This window comes from Lycorma delicatula, chromosome 1 (assembly GCF_047948215.1).
Source record: "Lycorma delicatula isolate Av1 chromosome 1, ASM4794821v1, whole genome shotgun sequence".
Taxonomy (NCBI): Eukaryota; Metazoa; Arthropoda; class Insecta; order Hemiptera; family Fulgoridae; genus Lycorma; species Lycorma delicatula.
The window spans coordinates 262,874,669-262,901,649 of NC_134455.1; the positions used below are offsets into that span (position 1 = coordinate 262,874,669).

The 26,981-nt window shown below is 32.9% G+C and overlaps 1 protein-coding gene across 1 annotated transcript in view; it reads left to right on the plus strand.

Moving 5' to 3' along the window:
- Dhc93AB (Dynein heavy chain at 93AB) overlaps positions 1-26,981 on the plus strand; it is a 493,152-nt gene that overhangs the window by 406,370 nt on the left and 59,801 nt on the right. The window contains exons 64-69 of the mRNA XM_075354875.1: positions 4,019-4,106; positions 14,951-15,168; positions 17,540-17,710; positions 19,995-20,143; positions 22,747-22,914; positions 26,787-26,919. Of these exons, the coding sequence (XP_075210990.1) occupies positions 4,019-4,106; positions 14,951-15,168; positions 17,540-17,710; positions 19,995-20,143; positions 22,747-22,914; positions 26,787-26,919 (927 nt within the window). The remainder of the gene's footprint in view (positions 1-4,018; positions 4,107-14,950; positions 15,169-17,539; positions 17,711-19,994; positions 20,144-22,746; positions 22,915-26,786; positions 26,920-26,981) is intronic.

A 26,981-nucleotide genomic window follows, 5' to 3' on the forward strand; every position in this document is an offset into this window, starting at 1 on the left:
CAGAATGCTTATTGAAAAAAATGACAGAGAGGATACTTCCAGAAAGAAAAAGAATTCTAGAAAGGCCTAAAACTAAATGCTTAGATGCCAAAACTGAGACAATGGCAGCCAGAACCTAAAATGTTAAAGGCTGTCAAAAGAGGATGTGACAGAAATTGGAGATAAAAGACTTTTTTTTTTTTGTCTTCTGTCATTTGACTGGTTTGATGCAGCTCTCCAAGATTCCCTATCTAGTGCTAGTCGTTTCATTTCAATATACCATCTACATCCTACATCCCTAACAATTTGTTTTACATATTCCAAACGTGGCCTGCCTACACAATTTTTCCCTTCTACCTGTCCTTCCAATTTTAAAGCGACTATTCCAGGATGCCTTAGTATGTGGCCTATAAGTCTGTCTCTTCTTTTAACTATATTTTTCCAAATGCTTCTTTCTTCATCTATTTGCCGCAATACCTCTTCATTTGTCACTTTATATACCCATCTGATTTTTAACATTCTCCTATAGCACCACATTTCAAAAGTTTCTAATCTTTTCTTCTCAGATACTCCGATTGTCCAAGTTTCACTTCCATATAAAGCAACACTCCAAACATTCACTTTCAAAAATCTTTTCCTGACATTTAAATTAATTTTTGATGTAAACAAATTATATTTCTTACTGAAGGCTCGTTTAGCTTGTGCTATTCGGCATTTTATATTGCTCCTGCTTCGTCCATCTTTAGTAATTCTACTTCCCAAATAACAAAATTCTTCTACCTCCATAATCTTTTCTCCTCCTATTTTCACATTCAGTGGTCCATCTTTGTTATTTCTACTACATTTCATTACTTTTGTTTTGTTCTTGTTCTCTTGTTTTCATGCGATAGTTCTTGCGTAGGACTTCATCTATGCCGTTCATTGTTTCTTCTAAACCCTTTTTACTCTTGGCTAGAATTACTATGTCATCAGCAAATCGTAGTATCTTTATCTTTTCACCTTGTACTGTTACTCCGAATCTAAATTGTTCTTTAACATCATTAACTGCTAGTTCCATGTAAAGATTAAAAAGTAACAGAGATAGGGAACATCCTTGTCGGACTCCCTTTCTTATTACGGCTTCTTTCTTATGTTCTTCAATTATTACTGTTGCTGTTTGGTTCCTGTACATGTTAGCAATTGTTCTTCTATCTCTGTATTTGAACCCTAATTTTTTTAAAATGCTGAACATTTTATTCCAGTCTACGTTATCGAATGCCTTTTCTAGGTCTATAAACGCCAAGTATGTTAGTTTGTTTTTCTTTAATCTTCCTTCTACTATTAATCTGAGGCCTACAATTGCTTCCCTTGTCCCTATACTTTTCCTGAAACCAAATTGGTCTTCTCCTGACACTTCTTCCACTCTCTTCTCAATTCTTCTGTATAGAATTCTAGTTAAGATTTTTATCCATGACTAGTTAAACTAATTGTTCTGTATTCTTCACATTTATCTGCCCCTGCTTTCTTTGGTATCATGACTATAACACTTTTTTTGAAGTCTGACGGGAAATCCCCTTTTTCATAAATATTGCACACCAGTTTGTATAATCTATCAATCGCTTCCTCACCTGCACTGCGCAGTAATTCTACAGGTATTCCGTCTATTCCAGGAGCCTTTCTGGCATTTAAATCTTCTAATGCTCTCTTAAATTCATATCTCAGTATGGTTTCTCCCATTTCATCCTCCTCAACTTCTTCTTCTTCCTCTATAACACCATTTTCTAATTCATTTCCTCCGTATAACTCTTCAATATATTCCACCCATCTATCGACTTTACCTTTCGTATTATATATTGGTGTACCATCTTTGTTTAACACATTATTAAATTATAATTTATGTACCCCAAAATTTTCCTTAACTTTCCTGTATGCTCCGTTTATTTTACCAATGTTCATTTCTCTTTCTACTTCTGAACACATTTCTTTAATCCACTCTTCTTTCGCCAGTTTGCACTTCCTGTTTATAGCATTTCTTAATTGCCGATAGTTCCTTTTACTTTCTTCATCAATAGCATTCTTATATTTTCTACGTTCATCCATCAGCTGCAATATATTGTCTGAAACCCAAGATTTTCTACCAGTTCTCTTTATTCCGCCTAAGTTTGCTTCTGCTGATTTAAGAATTTCCTTTTTAACATTCTCCCATTCTTCTTCTACATTTTCTACCTTATCTTTTTTACTCAGACCTCTTGCGATGTCCTCCTCAAAAATCTTCTTTACCACCTCTTCCTCAAGCTTCTCTCAATTCCACCGATTCATCTGACACCTTTTCTTCAAGTTTTTAAACCCCAATCTACATTTCATTATCACCAAATTATGGTCGCTATCAATGTCTGCTCCAGGGTAAGTTTTGCAGTCGAGTTGATTTCTAAATCTTTGCTTAACCATGATATAATCTATCTGATACCTTGCAGTATTGCCTGGCTTTTTCCAAGTGTATATTCTTCTATTATGATTTTTAAATTGAGTGATGGCAATTACTAAATTATACTTCGTGCAAAACTCTATAAGTTGGTCCCCTCTTTCATTCCTTTTGCCTAGCCCGTATTCCCCCACTATATTTCCTTCCTTGCCTTTTACAATGCTTGCATTCCAATCTCCAACTATTATTAAATTTTCATCTCCTTTTACGTGTTTAATTGCTTCATCAATCTCTTCGTATACACACTCTAGCTCATCATTATCATGGGCGCTTGTAGGCATATAGACGTTAACAATCGTTGTCGGTTTAGGTTTTGATTTTATTCTTATTACAATGACTCTATCGCTATGCGTTTTGAAATACTCTACTCTCTTCCCTATTTTCTTGTTCATTATAAAACCTACTCCTGCCTGCCCATTATTTGAAGCTGAGTTAATTACTCTAAAATCATCTGACCAAAAGTCGCCTTCCTCTTCCCACCGAACCTCACTAATTCCTACTGTATCCACATTTATCCTATCCATTTCCCTTTTTAAGTTTTCTAGCCTACCAACCTATTTTAATCTTCTAACATTCCACGCTCCAACTCGTAGAATGTTATTTTTTAATTTTCTGGTGACCCCTTCCTTAGAAGTCCCCACCCGGAGATCCGAACGGGGGACTAGTTTACCTCCGGAATATTTTACCAAGGAAGGCGCCTCCATCATTGTTATATGAAAATGCAGAGAGCCACATTTTCTTGGAAAAAAAAAGCAGCTGTAGTTTTCCATTGCTTTCAGCTGCGCAGTACTCAGAGGACTGAGTGATGTTGACATGGCCGTTTAAGTCATTGTGACTCACACCCCTAACAACTACTGAAAGAACTGCTGCCCTCTTTCAGGAATCATTCCTTAGTCTGGCTCTCAACAGATACCTCTACGATATGGTTGCACCTTCGGTCCAGCTACTCTGTATCCCTGAGCACTCAAGCCCCCTCACCAACGGCAAGGTCTCATGATTCATAGAGGAGGAGATAAAAGATGGTAAATGGAATTCTGAAAAATGCATTGGTAATAATCTGCAAAAAGAAAAAAAGAAGTACTTAATTTCAAATAAAAATCATCACTGCTAATGATTAATTTTTTTATATAAATTATTTTCTATTGAATTAAGACAGCTTATTTTGCAATACTAAAAAAAAAAACAGCTTATTCTTATAAATGGCTCTTCATATTCTTGAAACTAATTAGTCAAAGATATCTTATTTATGATACATAAATCTAAAAATTAGATTACTAACTGACTTAATGTGCTTACATAATTTATTATATTTTTCTAACAGATTCATGAATTATATTTATTTTTAACCTTTTTCTGTTGAAAATCAGCTCATTAGAAAAATTATATTAAGGTATTAAGTTTTACAATATTATAAATTAATATTTTACAATATTATAAAGCCATTACATTTAAATGAACTATTATAATTTATAGATAATTTTTAGGTATTACACTGTTGTTTTACTGTCCATGATTATAAAATTGTTACAATATTAAGATTGCTTATGTATTATTTTTATCCTTAGTGTGTTTTCACAGGCTGAACTGACAAAGCAACAGAATGATTTTAAAATTATGTTAAAAACCCTTGAGGATGATCTGTTGTCACGTCTGTCATCTGCTGGAGGTAATTCCTTTTTCAACATTAAATGTTATAAGTTTCTTTCTTGTTTCAACAGACTTGTTTCTTCGGTACTGGAACAACATGTGCTTTTTTCCACTTCTGCGGGTACATTCCATCTCGCCATATTTGATTATACAGTTCTAATAATCTAAGTTTTGCAGTGGTATTCAGCTGCCTGATCATATTATAATGGATTTCATCCGGACCAGCAGCTGTGTTGCCTGCTTTCTCCAACGCTTTCACGAATTCTTCCGTTTTAAAGGCTAGTAATGGGAGCAAAGTTCTTACGCCCACAAATCGCCTTCACTTTCCTCCAAACGTCTGACGCAGTAGTAGTTCTGTCGATGGATGACACGTATTGCTGCCAGGATCGTTTTATTGAGTCTATCAAGAGGCGGTTTGCATACGCCCTGTATTTTTTAAAGGCAATAGGATTATCTGTGGTAGAACGTTTCTTAAAGGCGTTATACGCTCTTTTCTTTCTTTTAATAGCTTCACTAATTTCATCGTTCCACCATGGAACGGGTTTCTTTGTAAGTTTCCCAGATGTTTTGGGAATATATCTCGATGCCGAGTCAAGTATCGCATTTGTTATAGCGTCGACGTCGTCCCCGATAGTTGTTGACGTCTCCAGTTGTTTCGGGGAGTATCGTCTTAGCCGTGAAGCTCGTCCAATCTGCCTTGTCAAATAACCATCTTTTAGAGATGGGTATATTTTTCTTGTAACATCAGTTACAATTTGCACTGGGAAATGATCGCTTCTATGCAAATCGTCTAAAACATGGAAGGTGTACCTCGGTGCTTTCGATCCGCTTATGAGAGCAAGATCTATACAGGACGTCGATCCATCTCTGGCATTGAAAAAGGTTCCTGACCCGTCGTTTAAAAGAATAAGTTCGGAAATCATCTGGAACCTTTCCAATTCTCTTCCTCGGGGATCCACTCGATTCGATACCCAAACAGAATTATGAACGTTAAAGTCACCCATCAGTAAAACAGGTGGGGGAAGCTCAGAAATTAATCGCTCTATGTCATCCTCCTTCCAATCAAAATTCGGCAAGTATATGCTGCAGACAGTGATTTAAAGCGGACGCTTCATTCTAATGGTGACCGCTTGTAGGTTTGTATTTAGATCAACCGCTTCGGCGGTAGCTCTAGTTGATGTTAATATGGCTACTCCACCTCTAACTCATATTTGGCGGTTGATCTCGCCGAAATACATCATATCTTCTTAATTTAACGTTTTCATTTCGGCAGAAATGTGTTTCTTGCAGACATATACAAATCGGGTCTACATCATGTACCAAGCGTTGGAGCTCATGGATGCTTGAGAAACATCCATTGATGTTCCATTGTACAATCGACTCGCTAATTTTAAATTAAATTATGGCCTAGGTTTACCTTTCGGCCACCCTTTTTTCTTTTTTTCTCCATTTTGCGAACAGCATCGTGTTCGCGGAGAACGTCGTCGCTCGTATAGCTTCCGGTCTCCGAATCGGAGATCACCGAAGCCGCCGACGACGACATGGATCAATTTAGAGGCGGAAACCTGACCGGCCCCCGACACAGGGATCGGGCCAGTCACCGCCTCTGGGAGGGGGGATACTTGCCCCCCCCTGTGTGGTTTTTGTGGCCTCTGTGGTTTAGAGGCCACCTCAGTTGCAGGAGACTTGGAAGCCTCCATAACGGACTGCGAAGCAATCACTTTCTTCTGATCATCTAGAATCTCTCTAAGACGGACTTGGACTTCTGGTTTAGCGTCCGTTTTCTTCTGAACAGGAGCAACTTTCTGTTTCGGAGATGTATCTTCAGGAGGCTGTACTAATATATTTGGCTTAACAGGTTCTTTACTATTGAAAGGCTTCATTTTATTTTCAATAATTCTTTCAATCATGTTAGCCAAAATGGGCGCAAGTTTGCTGATTTGCTGACTTTCATCGACAGCAACTGGAGCACGAACAGGAACAGCAGCCGCAGCCTGAGCATAAGTTGTTGTTGCTCTATGTTTGCGGGCGTTTACTATCTGTTTAGCTTCGAGGTAGCTGACTTTCTGCAGGGTTTTAACTTCCTGCACAGCTACCTCGTCTTTGTAGACAGGACAATTCCTGGATCTATATGAATGCTGTCCCTTGCAATTGATGCATGTAGGAGGCTCCTTACACGGCTCTCCATCATGCACCTCATCGGCGCACACGCATATTTGCGGTCTCTCACATCTAACAGCGATGTGGCCAAAGCGTTGACACTTGAAGCATCTCATTGGCTGCGGGACAAATGCCCACACATCCAATCGATGTATTCCCGCTCTTACCTTCTCCGGCAAAGTAGGCCGGTTAAATGTGAGTACATGAGAGGCTGAAGGTAGGACCTCGCCATTCCTTCTCATGTTTAATCGGCGACACTCTATTACTCCTTGTGATGATAGTTCTTCAACAATTTCTTGCTCCGAACAGTTTAAAAGATCCCGACAGACCACAACACCCCTTGAGGTGTTGAGAGTGCCATGGGGATCGACTCGTACAGCCAATTCTCCAGTTTTTTTCAGCCCTAGGATCTTCTGAGACTGAATATCATTTATAGTCTCCACATGAGGTCCAGTGAAAGTTTTTATAATTTCCTTAACGGGCCTCCAGCACATTTATTTATTTCCCGAGCAATGAGGAAGGGACTCACCTTCGAGATATTACCGTCTTCCTTTGTGATTACTAAATATTTTGGCTTCGGAAAGTTGCTCTTGAAAAAAGCTTTTTGCAAGCTTTTCCTAGCCTCAACTTCTATTCTTCGAGATTCTGCACTCTTTCTCCGTTTCGCCTCGGGCGAAACGGCCGCTTCTAAACGAGGGTATTTTCGTGAACCCTCTGCCACGTTTGATTTTTCAACTTGCATGAACGTTTGATCCCTTCTGTAGTAAGGCTAGCCGCCGGGGTACAACCCCACTCCAGGGTTACCAACCCTGGAGGTCCGCTCCGGTACTCCAGTGGAACCGACATATGTCTTGGCAGAGAGCGGATGCGCAGTCTCTGCATTGACTCCAGGCCCTTACACACCGAGGTTTTCAGGGCTCCCATGCCTCGAAAAACATGGGCACCTTAACTACATACTTGCCATCGCGGGGGGCATGTGGACAGCGAAATGAAAGGCCTCCATTACACCTGCAAATAACTTCGACCGTGGCCGCCACATCGCCAGCTCTAAAGGTGGTATCAATCCATGTCCATAATCGTTAAATATTTCGTACCTGCAGGTGGCCGCGAAATCCAGTCCTGAAATTTCAACTACTTTGGTCATTAGCCCCGTCCAACTTCAAAAAAAAATTTAAAAAAAGTTCACAATTTCAAATTCTAATACAACTTTCGAATCCAAAGTTTACCGCCTAGGCTTTCCTTTCAGCCATCCTTTCTTGCACCGTTTTTCCATTCTGCGAACGGCCTCAACTTCTGATGAGAGTGTATCTGAGGCCTCAGACATGGCATCTTCTTTTCTTTCTGATGCCAATGACGTTCGCCGGCTTACATCAGGTGATGAAAGCTTCGTTAGTGCTGTTAGCATCGTTGCTATGGAATCTAAATTAGCAAGCGATGCACTTTCGGCGGCTGATAAGCTGGATTCAATCTCTAAGGCTGTGCTAGGGCCGGCTGATACAGATGATCTCACTGTAGCTGCTCTCTAAGCTTTTGGAGGCTCTATAGGTACAGTTTTAATATCGTCTGTGTCTGGTGCTTTCTCAATAATGACTTGCACCTCCATTTCGGTAGACAGATTTTTCCATGGTGAATGTCACGCGGGACTCCGCGATGGCGCTGTACGGGAGTAGGCGTTTATTCTTCTCTCCCGGGCAGACCGGAACGGAGTCAGATTTAACTCATTAGTATTAACTCATTGAGTATTAAGCGGGGTTCTTAAGGGAACTAGGTCTAAATTTCGATGTATAAACTTTAGTGGGAAGTTTATTGATGAGGTTGTTAGTGCGGATCTGAGACATTCAGAAAGTGGCTCTTTATAGTAGGATCTAGGCGCGGGGTCTTCTTTCCGCGGTTAGGTTTCTTAGCTTAGTTCTTGAGGGCGACGTGGTAGCTGCAGGTGTCCGTTGTCTTCATTCTGAAGGCATAAACTTGTAAATCTATCTCGGGGTGAACTTTACCGATGTAGATGTCCTTTGGGCCATCTGCATCGGTGGCATCTCTGCGGGGCCTAAACTGTAAACTGTGGTGTGCATCAGTTTGAGGGCGAGAAGAAATCCTCCGTTAAAGCCACTGCTGGCTAGGAACGGAGGGGGTGGTGTAGCGACCGGACACGCTACGAGGTGGGTTCTTCTCCCCTCGGTGGGGGGGGGGGGAATCGAGATGTACTTTTATCACGGTTTCCTTAGCCTTCTTACTCGACGACGGAGAGATCATTTGGTCTTTGCCAGATAAATCAAGATTTTTATTCATTACGTCAATTGATGGCGTTATAATCACAGGTTTTGCCGGTTTTTTAGGCTGCGCTGGTCTTATGTCAACGACGTCAGTCCGGGAATGAGCCTTCTCATGTTTACTTTGTTCTGTCTGATGAGTCGACTCAATCTTGGAATCAATGATTCTTTCTATCATTGTCGCAAGACTTGGTGCCATCGTATTAAGGAACTGCTCCACGTTAATTTTAGATGTGGGAGGAGCAGCAGCTGCTTCTGCATATGTAGTCGATGGTCTAGGTGTTCGTAAATTGACAATTTTCTTCGCTTCAGGGTAACTGACTTTTTGAAGTGTTTTAACTTTCTGAATGGCCGTTTCTAATTTGTATACTGCGCGGTTCCTAGATCGACAGTTGTGGTGCCCTTTACAATTAATGCAGATTGGAGGGTCTTTACATGGATCACCCTCATTTGTTTTCATTCCACATATGCATATTTCCTGCGCTTCACATCTAGCTGCAGTGTATCCAAAACGTTGACTCCTAAAACATCTCATCGGCTGCGGAATGAATGCCCTCACATCAAGCCGATGGATGCCAGCTCGTACCTTTTCAGGAAGATTCGGCCTATTGAATGTCAAAACATGCGAGGCCGAAGGAAGAATCTCACTTCTTCTCATAGTGAGTCTGCGACAATGTGTCACTCCCTGACTAAACATTTCCTGTTCTATTTCTTCTTCTGTACAGTTTAGAAGATTACGGCAAACAACAATTCCTCTGGATGTATTAAGGGTACTATGCGGTTGGACAGTTACCGCAAATGCCTTTACTTTCTGGCTTTGAATGTCGTTGATAGTTTCGACGTGCAACCCATTAAACGTCTTCCGGATTTCCTTGACAGGACCACCAGCACAATTAGCAATCTCTCTAGCGATTAAGAATGGACTAATCTTTTGGAAGTTACCATTCTCTTCCGTAATGATCAAAAATCTTGGTTTGGGAACGTTATTTCCAAACAAAGCTCTTCTTAAATCTCTAATGAGAAAAGATGCTTATCAGCATCTTTTTTAATCTTATCTGATTCTTTGCTGTTTTCCTCTTCGCTTGTGGCGAATCGGCGGTTTCTAAACGGGGGTGTTTACGTGCACCCTCTGCCACATTTGTTTGTTCAAGTATGTTCATTTGAGTTGGTCCCTTCTGTAGCAAGGCTAGCTGCCAGGGTACACCACCACTGCAGGGCTACTAACCTTGGAGATCCGATCCGGTACTCAGGTGGAACCGACATATGTCCTGGCAGAGAGCGGATGCGCAATCTCTCCACTGACTCCAGGCTCCTACTCACCGAAGCTTTCAGATCTCCCATGCACCGACATACATGGGCACCATTGCTACATGCTTGCTATTGCAAGGGGCATGTGGAGAACGGAAGGGTCTCCGTTACACCTGCAATAACATTGACCCTGGTCGCCACATCGCCAGCTCTAAATGTGGTATGTGTCCACTTTCTAATCATTATCATATCCTGCAGGTGGCTGAAAATCCCATCCATCTGGTGACCTGAAGATGGAAACAGGTCAAAAAGAGTAATATATCCGAGGAATTTACTCGGAGCCCTGTTAGCCAGCTATAAGTATTCCACATAAGTACAGCTGTTGCCGCCCTGGACGTGGAACGTAGGTGTTGTTCCGGACGTGGGGATTACCTACCTCAGGGCATTATTATTATCTTCTGTATCTCTTAACATTTAATGGTGTTAGGAACTTGATTTATTTATTTATAAATAATAGTTGGTATAAATAGTAACTGAAATTATTATTATTAAACCAGACTTTTAATCCAAAAGAGTTTTGAAATTCTTTGCCTCTCAGGCTGTCTAGCCCCTCTAATTTCTTAAATTAACAAAACTTAAACTATTACATTAGTCAAACAGATCTTTTTAAATAATTGTTCTATGTCCAGAAACCAGTTAAAATTCAATGTTGAAAACTGAAGAACAAGTTTTATTTTTTTTGTTTGTTAAATTAAAATGAATTTTTTTTAACTTAAACAGGGTAACTTAACAGGGTAACTGATAGTTATAATTACTATGCACTAATTTATAATATCTTTTTTCTGTAGGTATAGTTTTTTAGTAATTAACATTATTTGTTGTAATAAAAGTGACATGTGCAATAACATACAGTACATTATATAGATGCATACTTGCATAAAATTACTTCTTTTGGATTTCCTAATGTAACTTGCTTGCTATAGATCCCACTTTAGTTTCCAGAAATAGTCAGCTAACATTTTTTTTGTTATTTTCCCTGGAAGCTGTTTCAATGCTGGATAATTCCTGGTAACTTGTTGTCCATGTTTGTCACTCATAGGGCCAAAATTGTTGGAAGAAAGACCAGATGCAAATATAAGGATCTTGAGAGACTTGTTTCATCTAAGTTCTTTACTGCTTTAAAGAAACTCAGTTACAAGTTCTCTTTTGTAATCCACTCTATGGTTTCGCAGGAAGTTGTTTATAATATTTTGAAATGATCTCCATGCAGAAACCACAATTTCATTCATAATTTCTTCAAATGCAGAACATTCATTAATTTTCTTATTTGTGTTCAGCAAATATCTTCATTTATATTAGCTTCACTTGTAATGGGTAACTAGCCTTTCAGAAAGTGGAATGTGCAGCATTACAATCCTCCATTACTTTAACAAAATTGTTCAACAAATCTAGCTTAATGTTCTTTGGTCAAGGGTAAACTTTTTCAGATGAAAAAGTCCCATCCAAATTTCTACAAACATACTGTCGCGTGGTTCACGGCTCAATCAGGATATTGAGAGATTGACAATTTAGATTGTTTATATAATTACAGTTTATTGATTTAAAATGTTCATAGTTACAACAAGACAAATCAATAATAATAATGGCGATAAATACAATAATGATAATATAAGTGACAAGAACATAAGAAAGAAGCCCTAATAAGAAAGGGAGTCCGACAAGGATGTTCCCTATCTCCGTTACTTTTTAATCTTTACATGGAACTAGCAGTTAATGATGTTAAAGAACAATTTAGATTTGGAGTAACAGTACAAGGTGAAAAGATAAAGATGCTAAGATTTGCTGATGATATAGTAATTCTAGCCGAGAGTAAAAAGGATTTAGAAGAAACAATGAACGGCATAGATGAAGTCCTACGCAAGAACTATCACATGAAAATAAACAAGAACAAAACAAAAGTAATGAAATATAGTAGAAATAACAAAGATGGACCGCTGAATGTGAAAATAGGAGGAGAAAAGATTATGGAGGTAGAAGAATTTTATTATTTGGGAAGTAAAATTACTAAAGATGGACGAAGCAGGAGCGATATAAAATGCCGAATAGCACAAGCTAAACGAGCCTTCAGTAAGAAATATAATTTGTTTACATAAAAAATTAATTTAAATGTCAGGAAAAGATTTTTGAAAGTGTATGTTTGGAGTGTCGCTTTATATGGAAGTGAAACTTGGACGATCGGAGTATATGAGAAGAAAAGATTAGAAGCTTTTGAAATGTGGTGCTATAGGAGAATGTTAAAAATCAGATGGGTGGATAAAGTGACAAATGAAGAGGTATTGCGGCAAATAGATGAAGAAAGAAGCATTTGGAAAAATATAGTTAAAAGAAGAGACAGACTTATAGGCCACATACTAAGGCATCCTGGAATAGTCGCTTTAATATTGGAAGGACAGGTAGAAGGGAAAAATTGTGTAAGCAGGCCACATTTGGAGTATGTAAAACAAATTGTTGGGGATGTAGGATGTAGAGGGTATACTGAAATGAAACGACTAGCACTAGATAGGGAATCTTGGAGAGCTGCATCAAACCAGTCAAATGACTGAAGACAAAAAAAAAAAGTGACAATAATAAAACAATGAACACAAATATTAATTATAGTAATTACAACCGCAGTAATAATCAGGATAATAGTACTAATAATAGTAGTAAACATTAACATTACATGTCAATAACAACAAATCCGAGAATTAATAGACAATTAATATACAACATAATCAAAACAGTAAACATGAAATAAAAACAGAGCATAACATAATACATAACATGACACAACAAATAATATTATGTAATAGAGACATAATACATAACATAATCAACAAATAATAACAATCATAATATTATACATCAAATAGTCATAAATGTTAATAGTAAATAATAAATACAGATTACACACCAGACAGAATTTAAAATAAATAATAATAATTTCTGAATTCATTATCAGAATAAGCACCCAAAAATATTTAAGATTTTTTCAAAATTTGAACTATTAGCAAAATTATTGCTGACTAATGTAATTAACAAAAATTGAAACAATGGTGTATGATGTTTTGACCTTTCTTTTAAAAAATTATTGTGCTATTGGGAACCAGTAAAAGATGCAGATCATAGTATTCATATCCTAATATGAATACTGCGATGTGAATTTTCTTATGAATATGAATATTTTTTATATAAATTGTTCTATATGAATATTAGTTTCTTGTAGGAATTCCTTTTATTAAAAAGATTGAAAAATTACAATATTCATACTGTTTTTTTTTTTAAACACATTTAATTTTTAAGGACAAGAAAAAATTCAACCAACATTAACATATCAGATCCGCTAGCTGATTTTCTATTATCAAATGTTGAAATTGGTATTATGTAGCTACCTATGAGTTGAAGCTACTTGTCAATATTAACTTTTTACATAACTCGGATTCCTCAAGAGACTTGTATGGTTGTGTGTATGTGTAGCGCTTTGAAAACCATGTTTAGATTTGGTTTGTTTGTCATTAAAAGATTAATAATTTTACATAACCTTCACCACTAACTTATCATGACATCAATGAATATTGATTGAAAGGTTTCAATCAATTATCTACATTCCCCACTGTTTTTCTAACTCTCATTAAAATGGAAAATTTGAATCTTAGAAATTTTAGGATGTTCTATATAAAGTTAACTGTTACAAATCTTCTAAAAAAGAGATTAGAATATTTTTTTTTTTGAAAACTTGAACAACTAATTGCTAAGTTGTTTCCATAATCTGAGTTAATATAACAAGCGTGATATACAAAAACATTATATTTGTTACATACTAATGACATTATTGCATTAGGCCTAGTGTTTGTCATTTCAGTTTACAATGAGTTCTAATGTTAAATTATTACTTATTATTTTACATGACATGGTGGGAGATCAAGATGTGTAGTTTACTCTAGCACTTTAAATGAAACCAGTTGTTCTAAGTTGATAAACCTGAACACAGATTTTGTTTATTTTAACCATTTCTTCAATTAAAAATTGCATGAAAGTCACTATTTTTCACCAGTTAATAGGATGACATCATTTTTAATGAATATAATAATGATCTAAACTTATTCCATTAAAGCTACCATATAACATGTACACACTTAGTGTTTTGTATATGTGAGTATACGTGTAAGTGTATAAACCCTTTGTGACCTAAAATCCTTTGTCTGATTTCATACATATTTATTGTTTTTTATTCGTATAGCTTCATTTGGAAATTTAATTTTTATGTTTCGAAAATTTTTATACAAGTTATATGACTAACTTATTTATATGTTTTATCTCAATTTAATAGGAAGCTATTTTGGACTACCTCCTATGTGCTCCAAAATAACTCTGTATTTAAATACAATATTTACCCCCTTAAGTTTTTTTTTTGTTTAATTTTTAAGTAATTAGGAGATTTAAATTGTGGTAGAACCTGATTATCTCAGTATTGATTCAATGAACAAGGTTCCATATTATGAAGGTGAATGAATTAACCATAATACTTCTCTTAGAACTCATAAAAGTTGCTTACCAGTTATGAAAGATTTAATTGAAAAAATAATCGGTGAGTGAATAAATGAGGGTAAGCAAAATCAAATGATTAAATGGCAAGAACTAAATAGTTATTTAAAATAAATGGTAGTGATGATAATCACAGAAAGAACTGCACAAAAAGTTTACCCAAGATTTAGATGGTTATTGAAACAATATTTTGTATATTGAACAACAGGGGAAAACACACCTTTAGATGTATTAAGCTGAGGCAATTATGTACTTCATGAAAACAAACGTGTTACCATTAAAAATAAAAGAACGAGTAAACTCTTCAAAAAGGACTAAAATGACAATATATCTCTTCAATGTGAAAAAACCTTTTACGTAAAATCTGTATTATGATATACCACAATAAGCGTAAAAGTGAATTTCTCTATGTTCTTATCTGTTATTAAATTCATTAACATGCAAAAATCAGATTCCATCTGAGATTCTGTATTATTTGTGTTTTAAATTAGCTGAGGTAGCATGGTTCTTATTAAGTTTGCTTAATTTGGGTTCTACTGTAACACTGACTTTCAAAAATTTGTTAATATCACTAGCTTTATTAGTACTATTTATTTTTTAGGTAATATTTTAGGTGACACTGCACTTGTAGAAAACTTAGAAACTACAAAGCGAACTGCTGCAGAAATTGAGCAAAAGGTTTCAGAAGCTAAAGTGACTTCAGTAAAGATAGATGAAGCTCGCGAACATTACAGACCAGCTGCTGCAAGGGCATCATTGTTGTACTTCATTTTAAATGAACTGAATACTATTAATCCCATTTATCAGTTTTCACTAAAGGCAAGTTAAATGATTACATAGTAAACAGTTAAACATTTTTATACACTTTTTACAATCAGGTAATCATTTTTGCTTTATCCCCATGTAGCATTAATGTGGAGGGTCTTAAGATCCTCAAGTTTAGTTTTTACAGTCTTCTGGATTATATCTTGACTTAAACTACTGACTTAAACTATCTGATTTCGGATGGAAAAGAAGAATTTAGGAAATTTAGTTTAAAATTAAACTAATATTGACAGTTGATAGATTTTTATCTCAGGAATCTATCAATTGTTACCAAATACACAATGTCACTAAATATGAGTTAGCATTTCAGATGTTAATAATTAGAATTGAGAAGGTTGTGCATAATATAAAGAAATTACATTTAGTGCATTTCTGAATATGAAGTTTTCATTTGTGCTGCTATCTTTAGATTTGCATGTTTTAGATAAGACTAACAGCTGTTTGGATGGAAAGACTGCTACAAAAGCAGAGATTACATAGCCATCAGGATTTATTCTTGTTGTATATACTCTAAATATCATTCTAGGATGAATAGTCTTATAACATTGAACAAAATCTTGTTTTAACTCATTTAAGCAATACAAGGAGGGCCAACATAAATTTGGAATCACACATAAGCAAGATCTCATGGGATATGATCCCACTGCCACTTGAACTGAAGTACTTACTGTTTTATATTGCATTACTCTAAGCCAAAATTTAGATAAATACAGGTTACACTGATATAAATATAATTTTCTTATTAATCAAGATTGCTGATACAGCTCTTATTCTCTCTCTCTCTGTTTAAATCAATTAGTCAGCTCCTTATTTTATTTTATTCGTTTAATTTTATTACATATTTAAGAAAAATTATAAAATTTATTGATTTAAAATTTACATTGCCTTCATTAATACTTATGTGAAGAGTCTGTGTTTTTATCTTAGTCTACATATATTGACAAGACTACAGTTATATAACTTTTTATTATCATGATTTAACATTAAAAAAATACAATGTAAATTAGTAAAGATAAAAATAAGATAAACTGTTTTTTAAGTGACTTAAATTGAAAACAGTTTTAGTTTTCAAAAGATAATGTTAATCTACATTCCTATATATGTACTGGTATATGTATTTTTTTCTTCTAAAAATAATACTAATAAAATCCTCAGTTACTTACAATACATATCATTTAAGCAACAATCCAACTGAAAAATAATCCAGTTCAATCAAATAATCCATCACAGAGTGCTGTATATCACATATCTGACCAAGGATTAATCACTTTCTAAGGAATTTCCCATCCCATTTTATTTAATTTATACGACAATCATTTATTTTTACCATAATATTAATCTGTTTCATTCAGTTTGGCAATTTCAAAAGGCATTGAATATTTCAGCCAAACAATTGACCTTTTGCTGTCATGTAGGCCTTTTACTATATTGATTAGAGTGCGAATTTTATGGAGGATCCAAGCATCATAATAAGCAGTCTGCCTCACTTATTTAAAGTCAAATTTTCACTTATGTATTATAATCAGTGATATGATACTTTTATATATAGTAACTTATTTTTTATAAATATAGAATATAAAAACATTATTAACTATTATTATTTTTTTACTACTGTAAAAAGCTATCATAGAATAAGCAGTAGAAGCAGTTTGACATAAATAGGTAAAAAATGGAAGATACACAATATAGTATAAGATTGATAGAATAAAATATAAATGTAATGAATTCCATGAATAGTTAGAATAGAAGGATAAGATAAAAGCTGATTAGTAAACGAAAAAACTTTGTCAAGACAACAGAAACAAACAGAATAATTACAGTGGTACTTGGTTATTAATTAAGTGTATTAATGTTCTTATTTTATTTTCTGAGTGTTTAAAAACCGTGACAAGTCGACATGTTTCATGAATAGTTTCAGTACAAATCATAATAATGATGTAAATATAATTCCTGAAGGATTGGCAAGCAAATAATAATGTAAATAAGTATGGATTCAATTCCCATAGTATGTTAAGAATTGTATAAGTATGGTAAAATCTATAGTAAATGTATGATACATATGAAAATTTATTTTTAAAAGATAAAAGTAGTAATACAGTTGCACTTAATGTTAAATTAAATTTGTGCAATCATTTGTCATTTAACCTCTTTTTTCGATATGAGTAAAAATTTCTACTTTACATTTCTGTTTTGTTTTAATTTTTTTGTTGTCTTACAAAAAGATTTTATATTTTATTTTTATATTTCACACCTTTGTTTTCTGGGCAACAATAACACAAAAATTTTTTCTTGTCCAAGAAAAAAAAATAATTAAAAATGTGTGAACTAACATGAAGTACTGATATTGATTTTTACATTTTTTCAGGCATTTAGTGTTGTTTTTCAAAAAGCAATAGAGAAATCAGAACCAGCAGAAGATGTAAAAGCTCGTGTTGTGAACCTAATTGATTGTATTACTTACTTTGTATTCATTTACACTACTCGAGGATTGTTTGAATGTGACAAGTTGATTTTTTCCTCTCAAATGGCTTTTCAGGTTAGCTTACTGACTTAATTTTCACAGTTTATGTTTTCAGTTTTCTTATTAATGGAAGCATGCAGTAAATCTTTGATCTTTAAATTAAAAACTTTAAGATTGTGTAACAACTGAATAAATTGTTTTATTCAAAGCAGAATTTACAGCATACTTTTTTGTTTTAAAAAAGTAGTTTGATGTGAGAAAAGTGATGTGAGTAATTTTCGTGAGTGTTTGATGTGATCTGTATATACCTTAAGTTTATGGATTGTTCTCATAGCACTTATATAACACTAATAATCTCTAATCAAAAGATGATGATGCATTAAAAATCATAACGAAAAAAAGAGCTATTTTCATGACAAACACTAAGTCTCTGTAGTTTGTAAGTTTAAGGGGGGGGGCGCTTCAGGCACTGGGCATTATCTTCATTCTCAGTGGCATTCTATGCCATTGCAGAGAGTTCTATTAGTTCAAAACCAAAATTAAATAAATTAAAAAATTAAGTATTTGATAAAGAATGCCCTTTACTCAATTCCTTGGTACTATGTGTATACTTGATTTGACGGTGGATGATCATGGAATAAAAATGATGTGAGATTATATGAACAAAAGAGGGTATAATAGAGCACTGAGTGTTGTATAGCAGGTAGATGACACTAAAGGATGTCTATAATTGATAGTATCAGTTGCCAGCTGTGAAGACAGTAGAATAACTGTATGGCGGTGTGGAGAATGATTTTTAATCTAAATAAGAGATATATTTGTTTTGTGAATTATTCCAGTTGAATCATTAAACAAATAATATCAATATTTAATATTTTTTAAATATTTACTCTGGTAATTCGAATTGATATTTTTAAAATATTTTCCATTATAAATTATGTTGCATTCTGGTTCATGTAAATAATAGCCAGACATGAAATTATTGGTTTACTTGAACAGATATCATTAATTTATTAAATTTATTCTATAATGTATAGACTATTTACCTTGCTTATTTTTATAAAAACAGTAATCAAATTAAATGGACAATTTTAAATTAGAATTTTGGATAAATATCATATTATCGAATCATTTTTTATCTTTAATATGAATTTTCCTAGCTTTTCATAATTTAATGAGTTATAGAAAATCACTTTATTGTTTTTTTATTTTTTATACATCCTCATTAGTATTTTCATAGCAGTTTTCTATGTCACCAGATGTGTATATTAAAAATTAAATAACCATTAAAATATTGATAATTTTAAGATGAAGGAAATATCTTTTTCTCCTTCCAGTTTTTTAATAAAACTAATTAATTTCTGCCAGCAGTGCATCTGTCTGATAGATATTAAAACTAATATTTGATTGTTTATTAAAATAAAATTTAAATCTAAAATGATCTGTTTAATAAAATGTATATATGTCCATGGAATGGGCACCATCAGCATAGACACCAGTGCACTTAGTCCACTCCAAACTGTTTTTAGATTAACCCTGGGGTCGTCTAGTGGTGAACGCATATTCACAAATCAGCTGATTTTGAAGTCAAGAGTTCCAGCATTCAAATCCTAGTAAAGGCAGTTACTTTTATATAGATTTGAATACAGATCATGGAGACTGGTGTTCTTTGGTGATTGAGTTTCAATTTACCACACATCCCAGAAATGGTTGACCTGAGGCTGTACAAGTCTACACTTTATTTACACTCATACATATCATCCTCTTTCATCCTCTGAAGTAAAATCTGAATGGTAATTCCTGGAGGCTAAACAGGAAAAAGAAAGAAAGATTAAAAGTGTCAAGGATCTTGACAAGCTATTGCACTAGCAGTGATACCCTTACAAAAGAGAAAGTCTTCTACAATGTTATTGCCATCTATAAACTGTTCATAGTAAGTGTGTATGTGATGCCTGGATTTTTTAGTAGGTCTTGCTTATTTTTCTATAACTGCCAAGTTAAAATAAATTATAGCTCGAGTTCCCTAATAAATACGATGTTGCAGCTATTTAACAACCAGGTGATGATTGCCATGTTGTTATATTTTTTAATAGTCTTTTTTAATTATTTTTTCTTTATTATTATTTTTTTTTAATTTATTATTTATTAACAGAAAATTTAAGATTTAATTTTCTGTTAGCTTTAATTTTAACTAACATACCAATGAAAATTATGTCACTTTAACTTGCTAATTATGGTCTTTCAAAATATGTGTAATTAAAATAAATTGCTTCAAATTAGGTATTAGATATGTGATGTTAAATAATGAGTTAATATTAAAGAATAATATTAAATAATTAGTTTATTATGTTATTCACAGATTTTATCAATGAATGAAGAAATCCTTCCTCAAGAATTGGACTTTTTGCTACGGTTCCCAGTCACTCCTCATGTCACCAGTCCTGTAGATTTTCTGTCTAATACAAGCTGGGGTGGAATTCGATCATTATCCAGCAAAGATGAATTTAGGTTCAGTTAAATGATTAATGATATCATTTAGTAAATTAATTATTTATCCTTTAATTTTTAAAATTGTTTAATAAAAAATATTATTATTTACTGTTTTCAGCAAACTAGTTTTACAAAATCTGTTCTCATGACGTTTAAATTTTTATTTATATTCTGCGTCTGTAATTTCAAATGGATATAATATTCATTGCATTTTCTATTTTAGTAAATATATTCTAATAGCTTGTCAGAAACTTCTATGAATTTTCTTAAAATTAACATTTAAAATTTCTGTACAGAAATTTTTGTGAATGAGCTAAAGGTCTAAATTCTCATTTTGGGTTAGCTGAGATGACAAATGGTCAAAGTGTTTTTATGTTCTGTATATTCTCTTCTTGAAAAAAGTCTCTACCAATAATAACTGGCAAGCATATCAGGAATAAATGATTTTTTCATGAGTAATTTAAGGTTTATATATATATATATATCCTTAAATAGCTATGATAAAAAAGCATTATTTTCATTATTATAGTGGACCAAATTTCAATTACAAATGTTCAAACAGTTTTGTTTATGCATCATTGTGAGTTCTTTTTGGACCCACCTCGCAGAAACTTAAGTTTGTTGTGAGTAATTTTATAGGCTGAAGCATATTTATTCATTGATTACTTGCCACTTTATCCATACCCACTTGTCTATCTTTCAGACCATGTCATCATATGTGCTTATTGTTGTTGGCAGTTGTATTGTAGACAGGTATCTGGGTCCTTCTTAATGTATAACACTTATGAGACCATTTTGGAATTTTTCAATCCACTCATAAACACATCATTGTGGTAAAAAATGTTTCCATATTGTGCTAAAGTTTTTGGCTTCTGATAACATCAGACCAGAAAAAACAGATTACTGCTGCTCTTCTTTGGTGCAAATGAAAAGCAGAGCAGGTATGCTTAAATTACAGTTACAACAATAGAACTAATTTATCAACTTCAAATCTGTCCAAAAGTGAAGTCAGAAACAGTGCACAGCAATTGTGGATGAAAAAATGGCAGTGTTGTCAACAGAAACACAAATTCAAATACATTGTGGATAAAATTATTCAGTCATCAACATATATGTACATGTATATATATGTATATGATTCTTGAACAGAATTATCACTAGTAACGAAACATTTTGAGCCAGACAGTAAGTGGCAGAGTATAGAATGGAAACATCCACAGTCATCTTCTAGGAAAAAGTTCAAAAGTTAATTGTCAGCAGGAAAATTGGCGTTAACAGTTTTTTTTTGGGACTTATAAGGTCCAGTACTGGAATTTTATCAGAAAGAGATATAACAATAAACGGTATTCAATGCAGATTTAAGCCAGATTTAGCCAGTGATTATCCTGTAACCAAGAATTAAAGATAGGGGTGTATACATGGCTTGTTGCTCAACCAAAACCTTTTTTTATTTTTTTTTTTCGAGAGCATAAAGAAGCTTGTGCAGCAAAGGCAGGCAGGGAAAGTACTTAATCTTTTTCACTGATAGTTTCAAACCATTTTGAAACTATGTGAAAAATATAGTTTTGTGAGGTATTTAAATGCTCTTACATCAAAATGATGTCTTTTCTACATAAGACCACAAAAACCTCTGAATCCTTTGATTTCCTTTATTTGGGTTTCATTTGTGGTTACCAGAGGCTTATGTTGAAGCTCCTACTTCTGATTCTTTGATTTTAGCGGTTTCATACTTAAGCTTAGTGGATAAGGATTTATTTGTTTAAGTTTTATTTTTTTTTTTATTATAGGGAACTTTTGAAACTAATTGTGAAAAATATTAAATACTGCCAACTTGGTTAAAATTGTTAAAGCCAAATTTTTTTACACCAAAATATCTGTTTTTCAGTGCCCTTTAAAATGAGTGTCACAATCCTACTCTTTTAATTTAAAATTTTTTGTTGACCTCATGGGAGTCCCCTGGATACTTGGGGTGTGGGTGGTCTCATGCTGAAAAAATTGATTGTTTTAAGCTAGAAGCATTTGCTAAATTTCATTTTTCTATGTTTATTGGTTGAAAAAATATTTTAATTGTGAATTTTGTATATATATATATAATTCTAGTGCCCACTTCAGATAATAATTGAAAGATATCACAATAGAAGTGGTAATGTTAAAATTTTCTATATATAGTCAGCAGATGTGGTAAGCTCATTTATTTAACAATAGATTCTTAGTTAAATTATTTTGTTAGAATACTCTAAAAATTGTTATTAAGATAGATTTTATTGTTAAATCTACCTTACTAGATTATAGATTATTAGATTACCTTACTAGGTTATTATATTTTATTTATTAAATAAATGAATCTGATCATACTTTCTTCATCTTTAGAGAATTGTAAGTCTAGTTAATGATAAACTCTGTGTGCACAGAATTGTGATATTTATTTATTCTTTGTTTATTAAATTTCGGTTGATGGTAAATTATATAACAAATCTATCATTTGTAAGTCTCATCATATAAGTATATCATTAGTCTTATCATTATAACTCTTACATGAACATCATGATTTTAGTTCTCCCAGCCAATCAATCTGTCGCATTAGATTATTGTTTACTAGACCGCTTTTTAATATTTTACAGGAACCTTGATAGAGACATTGAAAGCAATTTTAAACGCTGGAAAAAATTTGTTGAATGTGAGTGCCCAGAAAGAGAAAAATTTCCCCAAGAATGGAAAAATAAAACTGCTCTTCAGCGGCTATGCATGATGAGAGCTCTTCGTCCAGATCGAATGACTTATGCAGTTGCGTAAGTAAATTAACTAATGAAGAATTATTTCTTTTGCTCAATTTTTCTGCTTTTTCATTATGTTTTTCTTCAAAATTGTTTGTACAGTTCAACATTTACATGATATTAATCATTTACTTTACTTATTTATTATTAATTTTTAAAACAATCATGCATTTCATTCTTCTCTATAAAAAAGTCATTTCTAATGTTTTATCTGTATCCTTTAACCAATCTGTATTTTTTGTTATTAATCAATTATAATCATAAATAATGCATTTATGATGATAATACATTTATTTATTTTAAATATACATAGAATAATAAAAGTTGGTTATTTGTTATAAATTTATCCTTATTACTACTAAATTATTATATATACAATCATTACTTTACAATTATTATATTTGTGATGTGTGTATATATATAATCTTATTAAGTATAATATAAATTTAAGTTTATACTAAAACAATCATATCGCAACATAATACACACAAAAGCTAATTTATATTGTATTTAAAAATTGATTGACAGAGTAATATGCCTAATCCACAAGTAAATCCTTTTTGGAATCTTTGTATGTAGTGAAGGCAGCTTGTTATAAGGAACTTGTGTATTTCAGACTTTTTTGATAAAGAGCAAAATGATAAGCAGATAATTGAAAGACTGTTTAATTCTGGTTTGGTAATTATGTTGGGAAAGGTTATCATAAAAAGATTTGATTTTGAATGAGAAAAGAAAAGATTTTAAATACAATCTTTTAATAGTAAAATCAGATAAAACAAATTTACCGGTTGCCATAACAGTTGAAAAAAATAATGACTTAATGAAACAATACATATTTGATAATAAATTTGAGGAAATTAATCACCCAACTAACAAATTTCCAAAAGTAACCAACAGTTTAATAAAAAAATCCAGATCAGTTGATAAGTATAATAATAATAAAATATATCCTTTTGAACCAATTGTCCCTAAACTAACTGGACTACCTGAGATTCAAAATTTAAACATCCCAATATGACCTTTTATCAATTTTAAACCTGCCCCCTGTTATATTACATCCAAAATAATAGATAAAATTCTTAGGAGTAGAATGAATTTACCTATTACACTTAATATAAAAAGTAGTTATGGATTAATAAATAAATGAAATAGCTTAGATATAAACAAAGACACTAGAATGGTTAGTTATGATATAACTAACTTGTATTCTAGCATACCTATAGACCATACCATAAAAATAATAAAATATAAATTAAAAAGTAATCAAGATGATGCAAAATTTATTAAAGGTATTATCACTATTATAAGAAATATATATCAACAAAACTATTTTGAATTTAATAATAAATTTTATACACAAAAAAAATATTTTATGTATGGGATTTCCACTGTTAGCTATTAAGTCATAAATATATTTGGAGAATTTTGAGACTAAATTAATGCATTGTTTCAATATGGACAAGGTATGTTGATAAACGTATAATATATATATATATATATATATATAAAACCCAGTGATAAACAATGGACATTTAATAATTAAACAAATTCACATTTGAACTAGGTAATAACAGAATGTTAAATTATTTAGATGTCAATATCGGAATAAAAAAGGACAGCCAAATTTTAACATTAATATATAGAAAACCTACATCTAATTAATATAACAATTCATAAAAAATCAAATCATCCTTGGTTTCATAGAATTTAACACATACAATATGATTTATAGAGCAATGAAATACACACATAATAACAAAGAAAAGTTTGGTAATGGAATAAACATCATAAAACATATAGCAGTTGAAAATGGATGTGAATATTACTTTAATTAATAATATTCGTAAAAGCACAATTGTCAAAATACAATAACAAAACTATGAGGGTCGTTTAAAAAGTCCTTAGAAAATCTAAGAGATAGCGTTGATAGTATCAAAAATGGTTTGCTTTTATTAAGCCTCATTTGTTGCTAGAGTGCAGTTAAAGTTTCAGCCCATGATTGCCCATGAGTCCACCGGAATGGCTTCTACATTCCTTGCACAAGTCAGGTATATACTTTGTTCTATACTTGGATCATCACCTGATGGGGAAGGACCATGTGGTAGAAAAGAGGAGATGACTATCTAGGATTACCTTCTGTTTACAAAGAGATCCAATAAATTTGTTCACAGTACAAATTTATTGGGAACACAGGATGACCCTGTCACTGTATAGTGAATGTCACTTTGATAATTTATGAATTACAGCGATTTCTATTTACCAATGAATATTTGTTTTATCTATAATGTTATTTTCATATTTTGGTACTAATGACATTGTTTTTACTTTTTTCTTCCTGTGATTTATTTCTGGTGCTTTGTTAAGCATCGAACTTTACTTGGATCACCTGTACAAGAGCTTTTCTTATGTATGAGGTGTTGAACCTTTGTATGCTTTACAAACAGAAGAAAAAGAAGAGATTACCACAATCAGACATATACACCCATTTAAAAAATTTTATATTGTTGAATTTAGCACAAACAATGTGTAAAAAGTACACTTATTGGAGGAGTAACAGTTTTAGAAAATTTATGCAAATATGTTGACCTGCAGTTGAAAGATACCCAGAAGAATAAGATGCAACTTCAATGTTTAGAACAGAAAAGTTTAATTCTAAGAGCATCACGGATGGGTGTATTCTTTCTATATGATAGTACATTCTTTTTTAAACTTCCTCCAAACTGCATCGCAACAAAGTACAAAAAAAATTTTAACTCTTCCTCATCATCAATTGCAATCAGATACTTTAAAAATGAAACTAGAATTAAGGAATATTTGTCACATTATAAATATAGAAGACCAGACCTACTAGGGCATAGCTCAAAAAATGTTGATGTTGAATAGAAGTTTAAAAACAACCCCTTCAGTGTTACTGTTATTTTACATTGACAAAATACAAAATTACTAACAAAGAATTCCTCATATATTCAACCCAAAAATTACAACAGCCCAAGGTAGCTGCCCTCTTCTCACTTAATGGAATTTCCAGAGTGGGTAACAGCAAAAAAAATGTACATCATATTTGCAGAAAAAATCACAGACTAATAAAATAGCAGTTTATTCTCTAGTATTTTTTATAATATATAAATTTTTTTTTTTTTTTTCTTTTGTACACTTGAACACCTATCTCTGTCATTGTGTGGTCATTTAGTTATTTAGGTTTTTCATAGAGTATTTCTGAATCAATTGTATTATCTTGCAATAGAAACAATCTTATACTTCTGCAGATTTGTGTTTTCAGTTAAGAGGTCTACAATGCGTAACCCTAATACACAGGCCAGTATAAAACATTCTACATGTAAATTAAAAATAGGACAAAAATAATTATAATCTTTTATTGTCATTAATTTCCTAACATGGTTTCAAATGCAGAATATTTGTTGCCAGTGCACAATTACAGTTAATAATGTAATTTTGACACTAAATTCATTTACATGTTAAATTATCATAATTAATTATTTCCTAAATTAGTTGTATAGTGAGTGTATTACACAGTACAGTGTCAAATGTATTCAGTCACATCTGAAGTTGTTTACACACATCGTAAATCTGTCACAGTATCCAGATTGGATTTTTTTTATTATAGACAATTAAATTCTATCATAATGGAAAGAATAAAATTTCTAATTTTTTATTACAAACATTTGTGCATGCAGGCACACACGCGTTAGTGTGTGTGTGTGTGTGTGTGTGTGTAAGTTAATCATCATATTATGTCAGTATGGGCTCTTTGCATAATTTTTAATTCCATTCAACTATATTGCATTTAGTTTGTACTGAAGCGCATTCAGCAAAATGATTATATGTTACAGGTAATGTTTCATTTGTAATTATTTTACTGATTGTAGTGCCTTCATTGAAGAGAAACTGGGATCAAAATACACCGAAGGACGAAGTGTAGAGTTCTCCAAATCATATGAAGAATCAAGCCCATCTACACCTATATTCTTTATTCTGTCACCTGGTGTCAATCCTCTTAAGGTATACAGTTATATTTGCAATTTAACCCTTAAAAGGATATTGTGCAAGATACTAGTGCCTGC